General features: G+C 38.5%; 2 protein-coding genes across 12 annotated transcripts in view; one reads left to right on the top strand and one right to left on the bottom strand.

Annotated features, from left to right (window-relative positions):
- The window catches only part of LOC132380023 (monocarboxylate transporter 7-like), a 41,359-nt gene extending 29,507 nt beyond the window's left edge, over positions 1-11,852 (top strand). For all 11 annotated transcript variants that reach the window (XM_059948488.1, XM_059948487.1, XM_059948489.1 and 8 more), the window contains 2 exons: positions 5,207-6,010; positions 7,692-11,852. In XM_059948488.1, the coding sequence (XP_059804471.1) occupies positions 5,207-6,010; positions 7,692-7,954 (1,067 nt within the window). In that variant the 3' untranslated portion in view covers positions 7,955-11,852. The remainder of the gene's footprint in view (positions 1-5,206; positions 6,011-7,691) is intronic.
- LOC132380025 (archaemetzincin-2) overlaps positions 1-17,938 on the bottom strand; it is a 67,703-nt gene that overhangs the window by 21,693 nt on the left and 28,072 nt on the right. Inside the window, exon 8 of the transcript XR_009507613.1 lies at positions 7,287-7,379. The gene's annotated coding sequence lies outside the window, so the exon portion shown is untranslated. The remainder of the gene's footprint in view (positions 1-7,286; positions 7,380-17,938) is intronic.

The following is a 17,938-nucleotide window of genomic DNA, read 5'->3' on the forward strand; positions in this document are numbered from 1 at the left end:
TCTGTTCCCCCACACCTAACTCTTCAGGTCCTGACACTACTGTGGATACTTCTGGTCTGCCTCACATTTTGCATCCCACCTCGATCCAAAGGGCTCTGATGAGCTAAGGCACTCTCCACCCTCCTGAATTTTCCTCCCTCCCTTTCTTCTCCAAGGGAGGTTAACTGCATAAAAGCTGATTCAATGGGTGTCTCACTTTCGTGTAGCCTTCACAAACCTCCAATAGTAACCACAGAACTCAAGGATAGAGCACAGAGCGCTCAGTCTGGGGTCTTGGCCAAGTGGTCACCGCCTCTATCTTAGCCGGTTCTGTAGCTACTCCATCCCATGAAGCTATGAGCCCAACATAGCTAACAGCCGTTTTGCAGAACTGGCAATTGTCCAGGGAAAGTTTTAACCCTTCAGCTTTCAGGGGCCCAACACCTTCAGTAGCCTCGCTTCATGTTTTTCCAAGGTGGATCCAAACACTGAGGTCATTCAGATACACCAATACCTCAAGCAAGTTCATGTCCCCCACCCCGTCTTCTCCATGACCTGCTGCAAGGTTTCAGGGGCTCCCAATATGCCCTGAGGCATCCTTTCAAACTGGAAAAATACCACGGGACATATAAATGCCATCTTCTCTTTGTGAGCCTCACTCATAGCGATATGGTAATGTCCACTCCCCAAGGCCAGCACACTGAACCAATCTGCACCACTCAGATAGGCCAGCACATCTTCGATCCTTGGAAACATATACCAGTCAGGGACAGTGTGCCTGTTCAGAGTTCTATAGACCACACACATCTGCACCTTCCCATTCTTCTTTTGGGCCACTACTATTGGGGATGTATAGGGGTTTCAGGACTCTGATGTTCCCAGCTTCCTTCAACTCACACAAACATTGCCAAACATCTTCCACCTCTGCAGGGGTCACCCCAGATGGTGTGATGAGTGCTCTTGGAACAACCCACAGTGGAAAAAGACACCTTTCAGCTTCAACATCTTCTCTACCGACCTCCTCTTACAACCCGCAGGAACCAGGGAGTCCCCGAAGTTGAACGACCCAGGGGTCAACTTCCCCCTTTTTCCAAAAGTTTCTCCCCAGCTTGTCTCACAGGGACACTAGCCATTACCATCACCAGGAACAGATGTGTCGGGGCATCCCCTACTTGAAGGTGACCTCCCTCTTCATGGTGTTCCTGACAATCACTGCCATCCTGCTTGCTTGTACAAACAAGGGCTTCTGCAGTTCAGGCCTCACCAGTACCCCAGCGGGATATCCTGACTCCCCTCATTAGTCTTCCGAAGTGTCCACTAAGAAGGCCTTGCCCTGAGGCACTCCAGGAAATTTGGAGGTTCCCATCACTCTTGCTACTTCCCCAGGCCTTACCACTATTGGCTTTGACTGGGTGAACCATATAGACCCTTGTCTAAATTTGACATCTGCCCCAGTGCAGCCATACACTTCCTCAAAAGCAGCCTGAAACACCAGGTGCACGGACAATGTTCCCAGAAAGCTCACACCAACTTTCTCCTTGCAGGCCCCCCATGGGCCTCCCCACCAGAATTGAAATGCCACCCTTCTCAGTGGGGTCCAGACAAAACGGCACTAGTATCAAGGACCTCAGACACTCCCACATCAGCCTCCAAGAACTCTAGCTTCACTGTCACATAACTGTCCTATGGATAATCACCAGCACTAAGACCCCAGATTGCCAGTGCCCTGAATGGTTTCAATGGTAAATGCTTCAGATACCAGTTGTAAAACAAATGATACAACAATATGACCTGCAACCCAGTGTCAAGTATGGCTTTCGCATAAATACCCTCTATCCATAGCGACACACTGGACCATGATCCCACTAAGCCTTCAGGAATAGGGTCTTTTGCTTTCGGGGGTTCCTTGGTATACTGCTACCAAGGACTGTAGCAATACAGTCCACTACCACTACCAAGGACTGTACCCTACTAACGGAGCCCTCCCGCACCACTGATGCTTTCTCCCGTACCTCTCTGATCAGCTCAACAAAAGAGGTAGGGGGGCACATCTTACAAGACTATCAGACACCCCAAGCAATCAGGTTCTGGGACTGGGCGCCCTTGGCTATCTGGTCCATTCTTAGCTGCCTGAATGACCCCTGTGCACTGCAAGCAATTTAGCTGCCTCTAGCTGAAAAATGTAAGCAGAAAGCTTCTCCCCCTTCTCCTGACACATGTTCTGAAATGCTACCATGAGCTCCATTGGGCTTCCTGTCAAGCCAAAAGCATTTTCCAGTGCTCGCATGTATTCGCTCAGTTTTTAGGGGATACCGCAACTTGATGGCTCTCACATCATCAGCCCGCCCATTCCAACCCTCTACCAGTCTGTTGCTTTACGTCGTCAGAGCACTGCCACTCATCTAACAACTGAGAAGTCTGCTCCGCCCAAGTCCCATACTCCTCTTCCCCTTTAGGTAATCAGCACTAAGCAGCTCATCTTTTCAACACTAGCAGAGTATAATTTAGAGGCGTTAAGAACATACACACTGGCTTGAATCAGTGCAACTTTCAAGCTTCATGCCATTTATATAAAGTTGCCTTTCTGATTAGCTCCTTTTCCACTAACTTAAATATTCCCTCTCTAACCTGTGTAGTGTTGCAGAGGTATCATGCATGAAATGTTCTGTTTACTTTTAATACCCATTTCTGTTCTTACCTCTTATGGTTAGCTCTCTATATTTTTATTCCTGACATACTGATCTCTACCAACTAGATAGACAGCTTGTGCACATGGACAACTGCAAGTTCCCCATCGTGTCATGGTACAGTGTCACAGATCTATGTTGCTAACAGGTCTAACTGAATTTTATAACTTCCTCTACAACAAACACTATTGGAGTATCATCACAAGGCAGATTGTAACAATTATGGTGGAGGGTCACATCAGTTCCCATAGGCAATTAGAACTGGGCAAAAAAAGCTATCCTTTCCAGTAAAACCCACATCCTGTAAGGTCATTGAAAAGATGAATGGCACAATATTTAGTATAAAGCAAAAATTTGAAATGGGGTATTGATTAAGGAAATGCAGTTTGTGGCAAAATTATTCTGTGGGACGCTGCGAGTTTAAACACTTTGGACCTTGGAAAAATAGATCAAGGCTTTCATTACATGGTATGAAACTAGGAACATTTTACTGATTAGACTGGATATGGAACAATACGTTCAGTTCTAGATACACATTCCACCGGGATATATTGTTATTTTTGGTGGTGTGGCTGGCAGTGGGGTTGGAATGTGGGGTAGCAGGATTAGACAAGTGACAGTAAAGGAAAATCAACAAACTGCAGATACTGGAAATCTGAAATCGCACCAGTGACGTTCCTTTTATCCTATCCACTGCCTTTGCCCATCTGTTGTGCTACTTAGCGTACTTGCTTCTTTGTTAATTCTGATGAAGGGAATCCATCAGACTTTTAAAAAAAAATTGTTTTATTTCTTTCCAGATGCTGCTTGATCTGGTTCTTCAAGCATTTTGTTTAACAAAGTACTAATATAAACTCAGCTTCTCTTCCTTAGAGGAGATATATATGATTAAAGGATTCGATTGATTTGATGAGAAAAATGAGGATCACATTGAAACCTACTAAATATTGAAAGGCTTAGATAGAGTGAACATGGAAAGGATGTTTCCTATAGAGGGGGGATTAGAGGACGCAGCCTCACTGTGTAAGGACTTCCTTTTAGAATGGAGATGAAGAGGTAATTCTTTCGCCACAGGGAGGTGAATCTACAAGACCTCATTGGCACTAACGGCTGTGGAGGCAGAGTTAATGCATATATTTAAAGTGGAGATTGACAGGTTCTCAATTAGCAAGGGTATCAAAGGTTATGAAGGCAAGAGAATGGGGGTGGGAGGGATAGGTCATCCATGGTGGAATGACGGAGAAGAGCAGACTCCATGGGCCAAATAACCTAATTCTACTCCTTTGTCCTATGGTCTTAAGTGGTAATTTCTCATTCAGAGGAATACAGAACAAGGAGGCAAAAGAATACCAATACTTCTGAATGGTGTGATGACAAAAAGACTTTGAATCCTTTATGTTTCAGTGACACAATTTAAACTGTCATATTCAAATCCTGTATGAACTTGTCCTTCCCTTTCTGTGTAATCTGTAACCAGTTAATTGTTTCAATGATTACACATCTCCGATTTCCTTCACTTCACCATCAGAAGTCATTGTCATTGTCATTGTCAAAACTTGTTTGTTCAGTTCCCCATTGATAGTAAATTTGCAAATTTACTTCAGCTATCTTGCTATTGGAGAAGTAATTAAACCTCAAGTTTTCTGGCTTGTTTTAGTTACAAAAAAATATATATTTTCTGTATTCTGGTTCCTTTGCAGGGCTTACTTTAACAACATCAGATTCCTTTGACTTGGAACATGTTGCTTAAGTATGGCCTCTGCATGGGAAAAAAGTTTGGAAACCAGCAACCAAGCTGCAGTCCATTTTATTCAGTTCAAAGAATCAGACTTCCCCAACACCCAGCCCTTCCAATACCTGTCATCAAAAAGCACCAATAGATAGCACCAACTTTGTTTTTGTTATTTTGCCATGATTACTGTTAAAGAGCACATGTGGTGATTACATACATTTGCATTACAAAGACCATGGGATAGCCTTAAATTCAAAAATGATTTTTGAAGAACAGGAATACTAAGGAAAATCACCAAGGCTTATGCAGTAAACTTTGATCCACTTCAAAAGGATGTTTTTAGGACTGGAGGGCTTGAGTTATAGAAGGCTGAATAGTGGGGATTTCTTCCCTGAAGCACACAAGGGCAAGGAGTATCCTATGGGGTGTTATAAAATCACGTGGGACATTGATATGGTGGATGGTCATAGTCTCTTCCTCAAGTTAGGGGAGTCTCAAAGTAGACATAGATTTAAGGTGAGAGGGAATAAGGGATGGGTACATGTAACATGCTACTTGAGGAAGCAGTAGCAGGTACAGTTAATGTTTAATTTGGACAGGTACATAAATAGAAAAGGTTGAGGGGCATCTAGGCCAAACACTGGCAAATGGGACTAGCTTAAACATCTTAGTACACGTGAACTAAAGGGCCTGTTTTCTTGTTTTATAACTCAATGTCACTATTTGAGAGGCAGATTCAGTCTGGAGGGACTAAAGCCCAAATGCAGCTGGATTGATAATATCATAATTTTCTATTCCCCATTTACAGGTTTCACAATATTAAAAAACTATTTTGGGTGGAGAAACTGTCTCCTCATCATTGGTGCATTGCAGCTAAACATCATTGTTTGTGGAGCGCTACTTCGTCCACTTGTAATCAAAAGACCAGAAGAACAACCACCAATAGATTTAGATTTGGAAGCTAAGTACGTGCTGGAGAATGAGGAAACTCGCACCTCTGTAGACTCTGTTGATTCAGGAGTGGAATCTTTATCTACCTCATGTGATCATTTGGAACACAGCAAGAAGTGTACAACAAATGTTATCCACAAAGAAAATCTTAAGGTTCTTCAAAGCAAGAAGCAAAAACCACAACCAAAATTGTTTGACTTCTCAATTCTAAAAAGCAAAAGCTTTATCTTTTATGCACTCTTCGGACTATTTGGCACTTTGGGATTCTTTGCACCTCAACTCTATGTCATTCCCCTTAGTATTAGCCTAGGTGTTAATGAATGGGCAGCATACATGCTATCAGCTATGGCAATTATGGAAGTACTTGGCAGGCTGTCAGTAGGCTGGATCCTAAACAAACAACCGATACGAAAGATTTACATTTTACTGATCTGTGTGAGTCTACTGAGTCTAGTGTTATTGTGCTTTCCACTCATAAAAGGATTCTGGAGCCTTGTGACATGCAGCATGTCCTGTGGATTTTTGTTTGGTACTGTGGCTGCTACCCACATTCCAATGTTGGCAGAGGATGATGTGGCTGGAATTGAGAAAATGTCATCTGCTGTTGGAACTTACATCTTTATACAGAGCTTTTCAGGACTTGCTGGACCACCTATTGGAGGTACATACAATGTTTTTATCACTACCAAATAGATCTCTATATAGCCAGGTAAAGGCGTTCCTGAAAAGGATACAAGGCTGCGATGGAATGTGTTTAATAAAAAAAACCTAATCTGAAACAGTATCACAGTGCACATATTGAAAACATTGATTCTAAGTTATACTCTAAAAAGTAACCAAAAACCAAGCTGCATCTTGAAATTTACAGATCCAGTTTCAATGAACAGTGTATTTTAAAGCTTGTTGTGAAGAACACTTTGTAGAATGTATAATGCACAATTGTTAAACTGTGAAGTCATATCTGTTAGGCAAGCTAAACTGTGTGAAACCATTATTTAAGTGGAATTGGAGGAATTCAAGTTTGAACAGTTAGCAAAGAAGCCAGCCAGAAGTTAATACTCAAATTTTGAATGTTGGATGAGCTAACTAGTTATTATCTTGGTAAGCATAATTAAATTATATTTCCTTATGAGTTTAAAAGTCATTTAGCGATACAAGATGGATCCCCAAACAATCATATTACCTCACTTAGTTCCTTGTAAATAAACTTACAATTGTCTTACATGCCAGCAACATCCTTCTTCCCACTGATATCCACACCAGCCAGCAGAAGTAATTCATAGCAGCTAATTAACTGGCATGTCTCTGGGATATGGGAGGAAACTCCACACAGCACTTAAAAGTCAGAAACAAACCCAGGTCATTGGAGCTTTAAGGCAGCTGCACTACTGCAGCCTTGCCACATCATCCTGATTGGCATTTGAAAGCCAGATGGAAATATTCCCTAGCATAAAGTTAAGTGACTATACACCTGAGCTTTATAAAATGATATTCCAATGATCAGATTCAAATTTTTCTGTCACAACCATTTTTGGAGTCATTAGTCAGATTAATTAAATTGATGATTAACAATATTAACAAATCAACTGTTTAAAGAAAATTCAACGTTTTAATTTCCCCAATATATTTATAACCTTTGCCACTGCAGTGCTGCTCTGTAGATTACATAAACAAATGCCTATAGGCACATTAGTCTTCATGGCTAAAACAATGGCATTGCTTGATTTAATAAAGGGGTGAATTCTTGGGAGATTAAGTACAATTTTGTGTGTCAAAGGTTGGGGAAAGTGCACATGGGATACAATACATTTCTATGTATAGCATTACCTAAAACAGCAAAAAAATATACTAACTTCTAAATTCAAAGGTATGTACCCCATAAAGTCAAAAGTATATCTGGAGTTCATAAATTGAAAGTTTATAAATCAAGCAAATACCTGCATAGAAATGGAATTCAAGTATTTCTGCCAGTTTACTTGCATTGTGATCTGTTCCCTTTCAAAATTATGAAGCATCATCTGTGCTGAAATCTGTAAGGAAATTAAACAGACAGCCTTTATGTTATGGCACTATATTAATGCTACTTCATCAAACTTTCATAATATCTTCATGACAGGAAGTTTCAGATTTCAAACTGATATTTCAATGTTAAACATTTGAACCTTCATATGATGGTTATGCTTTTTCAATTCATTATTCAGGAACTTTCAGCACAATATTTACTTGTATGAACCTTAACATGATATATCTAACATATCTAGACTACTGTATTTGAAATGTCATCCAAGTTACTGGAAAAATTATTTGTTAAGTTTACAGCTAGATGTGTTTTGTTTTTTCAGGTTGGCTTGTGGATATTACAGGTCAGAATTACGGATCTGCTTTCTTCTTCTGTGGCATTGGTATGAGTTTGGGTGCATTCTTTCTTGCATTAGTTCGGCCATCTAAAAACTGGTCATGTCAAAGGAAACAACCTCTAGAAACTGATAAGCAAGAGGAATTAAAACAAGGTCTCAACATTATCCAGGATGTGCCTGACGACTTCCTAGAAACAGACCTGAAGAAATCAGAAAGTTTACAGGATCAACTTCAAGCCCTTGCATGAAACATACACCACCCCAATGGGATGCATGTTTCCCGGTAAGGGTATCTATCCATTGCCCATCTTGTCAACCTCAACATGGCCTTATTTAATCTCAGACGTACCTTCTTTTCAACCCAACAAATGACTATTCAGTTTGCAAAGAAACATCACAAGAAGCAAAGTTTAATATTTACTATTTGGTGGATGTAGACTCACTTTCAGATGAACTGTGTTTAAAGTTACAAAATGGAATACAAAGGAATACATGGAAAGGTTTCACATTTGTTTAGATCATATTGAGAATGTGTTATTAAAATCATTCAGATCAGCATTTTAAGTTTACACATTTTACAATTCCAATTAGTTGATGTCTTTATACAAGGTATTGTTTTAAATAGGATTAAGTGCAAAGCCACACTAACCTAATACTTAAAGCTATCAAATAAGACCATATGTCTTTCAGCCCATTCAACCCATCGAGTCTACCCAATTTATTATCTCTCTCAACTCCATTCTTTTACTTTCTCCCTGCAACCTATTTAAAAATTCTCTCTTTAAAAAACAGTGGCTTTGAGATTTAAGGATTTTAGTCAAATCAACTTACTCAAGGTTATAGCTTTTATTTTCATTTAAATTACATGCTGGATCACTATTTAAAAAAGCAGTATTTTATCTCGAGGGAAAAAAAGCAACCAAATTTATTATGATAATGCTGAAAAATATCTATGACCAGAAAATATTGGTAGTTGCATTGGAACATGAGAAGTTTGAAAATATTTTTTTAAAAACTTATGTCATTATGGAGTGGATGTGGCATGGGTAAAGTGGCATTTTAACCATTGCAAATTATACAAAAAACAAACACCATAGGGTTTTAAAATAGTTTCCTTATATATTTAAACTTTCATCTCTAGAAATAAGCCAAGATAAAATAAGCTATTAAATTCAAAGTTTAAATGTGACTAAGATAGCTGGAATACATTTCCCATAATCCTCACACTCCTGTGCTGGATACAAGAAAGTTCTTCACAATTGAAAAATAAACTATCCTCAAACTTGTTTGTCATTTGATCTTAGATATTACGAGCATTTTTGAGTTACAAGTACTGAATATTGTATGCATTCCATTTTTACAGAAAAGATACTTCATAATCTAATTGTGGACATTAAAATAACGTTGAAGAGGATTTAGCCATGGAGCAGGAGAAGTTTAATTACACTCAAAAAAAAATTAAAACCCTAATCAAAGTATTAGATTGTCGATTATCCTGCTGTGGAAAACAGTGGAATTGAAAATTCACTTCCACTAAACATCAAATATTTTAAAGAGCCTCATCTAAACAGGTGCACACTGAACAGATAAAGTTTAGATGGTCAGCCAGACTGGTCTAATGAAACTATGCCTACAATACTCATAGAATTTTTGCAACAAAGCCAACCCCATCAGATTACCATTGGTGTTTTAAATGATTAACTTCCAGCTAGCAATGGGACAATTTTGTTTTGCATCTGCAATCTCGTGTCTCCTCAAATTCCCCTTTATATACAGGATAGAAAAGAATTGTACAAATAATTCTTTATGCCCATTTTCCCCTATTATGTACATTCTACAAACAATAAACTGTTTAAATAATTGAGATAATATAGGAAGAGTGGTGTTAAAAGTGTTACTTGCTTTCAGTAAACATTGTTGGAATAGTAGCATAGTTTTAAAGGCAAAAATTCCATAGTGTTGAAACGCACGATGACCTAAATGGATAGATATTTATTGTGTAAATTGTATCACTCTTCCAATTGTGCTAGCCATGGAATTAATCAAAACAATTAAATCAGTTTGATATCAGACAGTAAATCTACATGTTGCGGCGTTGCAGGAGATGGCCAAAAATGCAGTTTTAAAGCATTATTTACAAAGCTTGAAACACATAGTACCAGTTTTCTATATGCTTTGAAGACTCCAGAATCAGAGGCGTTCTTCCTACCTAGCTACTATATATACTGTGATATCATTGATTGGCAAGGTTCCCATGCATTCAATAGATGTTGTATTAACATAATAGGAACCTTGATTTCATACTTACCCAATGGCTGCTTTGAACACAAGAGACATAATAAGACTGTTAACCTGAATGTCTCATTCTGTAGTAGTTTCTGATGGAAAAGCTTTATATTTGTGGGTCTCAAAAGTTAATAAGAAATTCAAAATTGGCTTTATCCAAATGCATATTTTTCTTATTGTATTATGTAAAACCAGTAACACAATTACTCAAAATGCTCGATTTACTTGAGCTGCTTTGAATTCTAATTTCAATTAGCTAATACCTTCTGAGTTAATGAAAGCCCTTCTTCCTGTACATCATGGAACAGATATGGTACTGAGCAAGGATTCAAAATATGCTAAAATATTTTAAGAGCAGATTAAGTTGCTAAAGCTTTTTTCTTTCAATGTCACTATTTTCCCACGTCTTCTATACAATTGGCCACTCCTTACAATTTCAACCGAAGTAGTCTTTACACAATCAGATCATGTTGAAGAAATATTTGTACAATAATTTTACTTCTGTAGTTACTTAATTACCTTGAAGTTGTTATTATTGAATGAAATCATTTTCATTCTTCTATACATTCCAAGTAACCTTCAAAAGTGCTTTTTACCCTAACTCTAAAAAAAAAGATTGTTGCCCTTTTTCAGTTTAAAAAAGTACAGACCTTAAGAAATTGGAGATCATCATAATGCAGGCGAAAAAAGATAATTTCCTTACTATCTACATTACTTTATATTAGTGTTTTAGACTACCTTTATTTATTCATTAATGTATTCATTTTGTGCTATTTTATGCCATTAATGATGTTACTCCCATAAAAATATTGTGAAAGAAATGCACGCTATACTCATCAGACAATATAAACTAAGCTGTTTTACTTCCTTTCACTGGTTGTTTATTCAGTGCTCCATTCACCAGTTTATTTCAGATATTTAACAACATGAAGTATATTGACTTCAAAGTCAGGTAAATAACTCATTCAACCCTCAGGGAGCTACAGAAAAATAAGGCACCCACACTTTAGGCAAGTTATAAAATGAATAAGGGGAAAACAGTTGAAGATAAACAGAAGTGACAGGATGACAGAGTTACAAGACTTGCAGAAAAACCATCATGCTCCTAATCCTGTATGAATAACCCCATTAAAATGCTGGTCTTTTTAAATATAGATTTTTGACTGCTGAGTGGGTTTATTGTTGATAGAATGTTTGAACCTGGCAAAACAAATGTGAACTGACTGATTTTATTGATTTTTTTAAAAAGAGATTTCTGCAGACTTTCCTGTTCTGCATTAAAAGCAATTATTTTAACTTAAAATATAGAGAAATGGCATGCCAAAATGCAAAACCTATTCAAATGGCAATATGTAGACATGCAAGTGAATGCTCGTCTCTACTTGCATATTAGGCAAAATTATTATAAGTTAATGCTCACTTGAAAAGAAAAATTGGATAGAATACACATTGGTTTTAATTATTGTTCAACACCTTTTGCACTCCACTTTTGATACAACCGTTTATAATCTGAATGGTCTACTTATTGTACAAAGTATTTCACCTGACTTAACTATGTATCAAAGTCACAGAAGAGGTGATGTTGCAGGGATGTACATGATGCAAGTTATAAGGACTGAACAAATATAAATAATCAAAAACCTGAAATATGTAACTGGGTGAACTAAAGGTGCTGCTACTGATCTTTTTAAAATTATAACTAATAGTTTTTAAAATATTAGTAGAATGGATTCAAGATTTTATTTATTCCCATTTTGCTGAAACTTGTACTTTCTAACCTTAAGTTTGTTCAGTCCTTCCAACTTACAGTAGCTTGTGTAATATTTCAGATGCTGCACATGCTGTTATTTTCCAATAAAATTACTTTTAAAAAATCTCATCATTCAATTATTGATTAGTATTTATCATGAATAGCATTTAGTATTAGTATTTACCATGGTAATTATGCACTTACCAGATGGTGAAAACCAGAAACAGTGAGTTTCAGGTCCAAAATCCTTTCAGTACAGAAGGAAGGTAGACCTTTGATAGGGTGAGTTCGAAGTAAATTTGCAGTTAAACTGGCAACTAGAAGCACATTTTCTTATTTGCCTATGTTAAGGTGCTAATAGCAAAGCTGCAGGACATGCTCAGCAGTTCCACACTGTATAGCATAAAAGTGAGCCAAAATAATGAGTCACAAACATGGCCAAATCTCATAGACAGAAAGTGGAAGAATTTGATATTGAATCCAAAGATTACAACTTACCCAGATGGAAAACAAGGAGTTGTTCATTAAGCTTTTTCTGGGGCTCACTATAACAATGAAGCATGACACAGACAGAAAAATCAGAGTATGAGGGGGTGGGAAATTAATGAGACAGTCAATCAGAAGCTCAGGTCACTGCTGCAGACTGAATGCAGATGCTTGGGAAGGAAATGCCCATTTTCTGCATCATATTTGCACATTTATAAATGTTTTATGTAAATGTTTACCTCAGTCATTTTATAGAAACAAAAATATTAGGATTACAAATAAATATGCATTAAACAGGACTTACTGAAATGATAGGTTTTAGACACAGTTTTAACAAGACATTAAAAAGTAGGATATGTCAGCAAGTATGTATACACAGGGACCCACAAACAGTAATAACAAATGAAATGATTGTACTTTAGATGTTAGTTTTGGAGTTATTGTTGACCTCAGCACTAAGAGAACTTCCCTGCTTTCTATGGGATCTCTTTTTTATTAAATCCAAAACTAAAGCATACTCAGTTTAGCATCTTACTAGAAAGACAGCATTTCAATAATTTGAATACAGCAATAAAAATGCCAAAAGAAATTAAAATGCAAGAAATACCCAGCAGGTAAGGCAGCTTTTTGTAGAGAGGGGCAAGTTGACATATTAGGTCATCAGAACTAGGAAAGTGAGAAAACAAATGGTTTCTCAGTTGCAGAAATGGAAGAAGAGTGGGGACACTAAAAGCACTGTCTGTAGTAGGATGGAGACCAGGATTGTCCAGATGTGACCCAACATTTTTGGAGCTATTCAGGTAGTAGATAAATTAAGGCATTTAGAAAAACTATAAAGAACAAATAAACCTATTGGAACTGAGAGACAGAGCACACTAGCTGCTGAAAATCTGAAATAAAAGGGATTGCAATAATTAGCTACAGAGGGCAAAAGGCGCTGAAATAAAAACAGAAAATGCTGGAGTTATCCAGTAAGTCAAACAGTATCCCGGGAAAGAGAACCAGAAATAGCTTTTTAAGTTAGATTTGGAGACAAAGCAAATGAAAATAAAAGCAAACTGCAGATGCTAGAATTCTAAAAATAGAAAATACTGGAAATAACAAGTTAGGCTGGAGGAGAAACTAGACTTCACATTAGGTCAAACACACTGTCAAAATTAGAAGGGAGACAAACAAAGCTTGTGAAGCGGCAGGGATAGTTGGAGAGGGGTTGTGCATGGGGATAGGCCAGAAATAATAATATCTGGTCAATGAGTGAATGAAAGCAGTTCGAGTGTGTGAACAAAAATGAAAGATAAACAATGTAAAAGTTGTAACAGAATTTAAAAACAAAATGCTGTTTCTCCTTGAGAGAAAAAGGGGGAGGGGGCAGAGAAACAACAAACAAGCCCAGCCAATATAACAGATGGCAAATAGATACAAATGGAAGACAGACCGTAAGAACATATAGAAGCAGAACTTACGCCATTTGGCCCATCGATCATGGCCTATTATCACTCAACCCCATTCTGTTTTCTCCCCATAACTTTTGATGCCTTACTAAGCAAAAACCCATCAACCCCTGTTTTAAATATACTCAGCTATTGGCTTCCACTGCCATCTGTGGCAACAAATTCAACATATTCATCAACCACTGGTTAAAGATTATGTCATCTCGTCAAAAGTATCCTACTTTATTCTGAGGTTGCGCCCTCTGGTCCTAGATTCTTCCACTATTGGAAACAATAGTCCACTCTATTTAGTCCTTTCAATAATCGGTAGGTTTCAATAACATCTCTCATTATTCTTCTAAATTTCAGCAAATACAGGCCCAGAACCATCAACACACTCCTCGTACATTAACCCTTTCATTCTTGAAAATTTCCTCTGAACATTTGCCAATGCCAGTATATTCTTAGATGTGTGTCCCAAAACTGCTCATAATATTCCAAATGTGGTTTGATCAATGCCTTACAAAGTCACAGTTAACTGAACTTCTGCGCCAAAGACATGACAAAAGTTCTGTTCAAGCCACTATGTTGGGTATTCATGTAGTAGGACTAGAATGAAAAATTCAAGTGGCAAGTAACGTGAAGCTCACAGTCACCCCTTGGGTGTTCCGCATGCCAATCACCTGATCTGTGTTTACTTTCCACATTGTGAACACTGAATGTAGTGCACTCGATGCAAATAAACCACTACTTCACCTAGAAAGGCTCTGAATAGCAGGAAGTGAAGTGGTAAAAAGACAAGTATTGTACCAACTGTTATTGGAAGGGAAATGGGGGTGCAATGGGAGAATAAAGCTGGAAATCAGTAAAGAAAAATTCCAGGAATTAAGAACTACAGTACATAGATTTAAGGGACAGGGTATTTGAAAAGGGTCATGAGGGGCAACTACATCACACAAAAGCTGGTGCATATATGGAATGAACAGATGGAGGAAGAAAATGCTCAAACAACTCAGTAAGTCAGGTAGCATCCATGGAGCGAAATAAATAAGTCACTGTTTTGGGCCGAGACCCTTCATCAGGACTGGAAAGGAAGGGGGCAGAAGTCAGAATAAGGTCACGGGGTGGGGGCAGGGAGAGAAGAGTTCAATATGACACATAATAAGCAAGACCAGATGAAGAGGAAGGTGGGTGCATGGGGGAAGGAGGATGAAGTGAGAAGCCAGAAGGTGATAGGTGGAAACAGTAGAGAATCTAATACGAGAGGACAGTGGACCATGGAAGAAGGGGAAGGAGGAGAAGGGCAGGTGAGATGAGAGGAGGTGAGAGGCAGTACCAGAATGGGGAATTGCTCAACAGATAAGGGGGAGGGAGGAGAACTTGCCAGAAGTTAAAGAAATTAACGCTCATGCCATCAAGCTGAAGTTACCTACATGGAACATGTGTTGCTCCTCCAACCTGAGTATTGTCTCATCAGGGCAATAGAGATGGTCAAGGACAGACATGTCAGAATGGAAATTGAAATGGGTGGGCGCCAAGAGATCCTGCCTTTTGCAGTGGATGAAGAGGAGCTACTTGGCAAAGTGGTCCCCCAATCAACATTGGGTCTCACAAATGTAAGGCCTCAGCTTCTGGTTTCTCCTTTTAACATCAAGTTGACAACTATGTATTGGTTGTGAAAGTAATTAAAGGGATCGCGGCGAAGGGTAATGCAGTAAAGACAGAACAGGAAAAAGAATTCTCATTGAAATATGATCTCAATCTGCCTTTTGCTTATACAAAGGCAAAAGCCCTGAAGGGATTCAGACAAAATAGATGTAAATGTTTTAACGAGGTATCGCTTAATCAGCAGCCAAAGTCAGTAACTGAATAAAACTAAAATAGTAAGATAATTATCTTTGATAACCAAATTTTATTCAAGGCAGAATGAAAGAAACTGTCTGGAATCACCTGATTGATCAGGAATTAGAGATAATAAATGTATGATTGATAAATTACTGCTGGAACAGAGATATGGTAAAGTTTAACACTGGATTAAATATGACAGTGAGAGACCATGCTTCAGTGTGAAACAGATGCTGGGAAGATATTGACATGAACCATAGACAATGGCTTGATCTTCCTAATCTGGGAAAATTTCTGGTTATATGGTGACAATAAACAAATGAGGATGTGACAAAGCACATTGATGAAGGTAGAGCAACAGGTGTGGTGTGAGTGGCTTTAATAAGGTATCTAGTAAGGTTCCCCATGGTAGGTTCATTCAGAAAATCAGGAGGTACAGAATTTAGGGAAACTTGGATGTGTGGATACTAAATTGACTTACTTATTTAAGGCAGAGGGTATTCTGCCTTAGTCAGTGACCAATGGTGTTCCTCAGGAGTCTGTTCTGGGACCCCTGTTCTTTGGATTTTTATAAATGACTTAGATGAGGACATGGAAAGGTGGATTAACAGGTTTGTGGATAATACAAAAGATTGGTAGAGTTGTGAATAGTGTAGAAGGTTGTCGGCAGTCACAACAGGATGCAGAGCTATGCTGAGAGGTGGCAGATGGAGTTCAACACTGAGAAGTGTGAATTGATTCACCTTGGAAGGCCAAACTTGAAAGTAGAATACAGAGCTAATGGCAGGATTCTTAGTAGTGTGGAGGAACAAAGGGATCTTGGCATCCACATCCATAGATCTAGAAAAATAGCCACACGAATTGATAGGGTTGTTAAGTAGGCATGTGATGTGTTGGTCTTCGTTATTCAAGGATTGAGCTTACATGAGCCACAGGTCATGCTGCAACGCTATAAAACCCTGGTTCAGCCACACTTAGAATATTGCATTCAGTTCTAGTCACCTCATGATAGATGGTTTGAAAGAGGGTGCAGAGATTATTAAGCTGCTGCTTGGATTACCAAGACAAATTTCTTATGTGGATAGGTTCAGTGAGTTTGGGCTTTTCCTTTTGGAGAGGAGGAGGATGAGGTGTCTAGATAGAGGTGTAAAATATGATAAGATTTTTTCCCCAGGATGGAAATGGCTAATATGAGAGAACATCAATTAAAGGTGATTGACGGAAAGTATAAGAAGGTGGTCAAGTTTATAAAGCTCACACTGAGCTTTTTGACTATATAAAACAGAGGAGTACACTGAACACCCTGCCAGGAGTGGTGATACAGGTAGATACATTAGGGCAGGGGTCAGCAACCTTTACCACTGAAAGAGCCGTTTCCCACAGAAAAGAAAACACTGGGAGCCGCAAAACCCGTTTGACATTTAAAATGAAATAACACTGCATACGTTTTTTTTGTCTTTATGCTATGTATAAACAAACTATAATGTGTTGCATTTATGAAATTGATGAACTCCTGCAGAGAAAACGAAATTACATTTCTGCATGCAACAAAAACATTTTGAACTCCGAAAAAAAGACGTTGGGTTGAAAGTTACTTTAAAGTAAAATACTCAATGTCTATTTGAGTCCTTCTTGTATTTATGAAAAACGCCGAACTTAAATTTTCCGCCAGCAGCAAACCAAAAATAACATCAGCCAGCTGTCAGCCTGAAAAATAAAAGGACTATTTCACTGAACAATGAAAAAATATGAATACACATAAAATAATAGGCAATTAAAATATTTATCATACTTGGTTAATGGGATTTCTGCTCCTGGACCTCAGCGCACAGCGTCTGCACATCAGGGCTGTATGACGTCACCTTCATCTTTACACAGGATCGCAAGCTGTCATCTGTGAGGCATGCGCGATGTTTGTTTTTAATAAAGTTCATGTTGGAGAACACCTGCTCACTTACATATGTGGATCCAAAGATCGACAGGACTCAAAGCGCATACTTTTTAATGTTTACATAAATGTTTCGAACACAAGTTTGTCCGGTTTTGGAAGGTTTTCAATATCACTCCATTTGTGTTTCTGAGCAAGAACGGGCAACATCTTCAAGGTCTGCTGTCAAGCGTCTAAACTTGGACACCCATATGTCTTTGTCGGCTATGTCGGCCAGTTCCATCTCAAGATCAGGTTGACTCACACCTGCCAATGCAGTCGTATTCAGTAGGGAAGGATCGATGCTTAAGGGAGTGACCGGGAAGGATAATGTGTTTTTTTCCTCTCTGAACTCACAGAAGCGTTTCCCAAACGATGTTTGCATTGCGATGATTGCAGAATGTAAATACTCCGAAATTATCATGTCGTGACCTTGTTTGAACTCTCTCAAATTGGGGAAGTGAGACAAAGTGCCTTTCTGTAAATCTCTGGCAAGCACTGTCAACTT

This window comes from Hypanus sabinus, chromosome 23 (assembly GCF_030144855.1).
Source record: "Hypanus sabinus isolate sHypSab1 chromosome 23, sHypSab1.hap1, whole genome shotgun sequence".
Classification (NCBI taxonomy): Eukaryota; Metazoa; Chordata; class Chondrichthyes; order Myliobatiformes; family Dasyatidae; genus Hypanus; species Hypanus sabinus.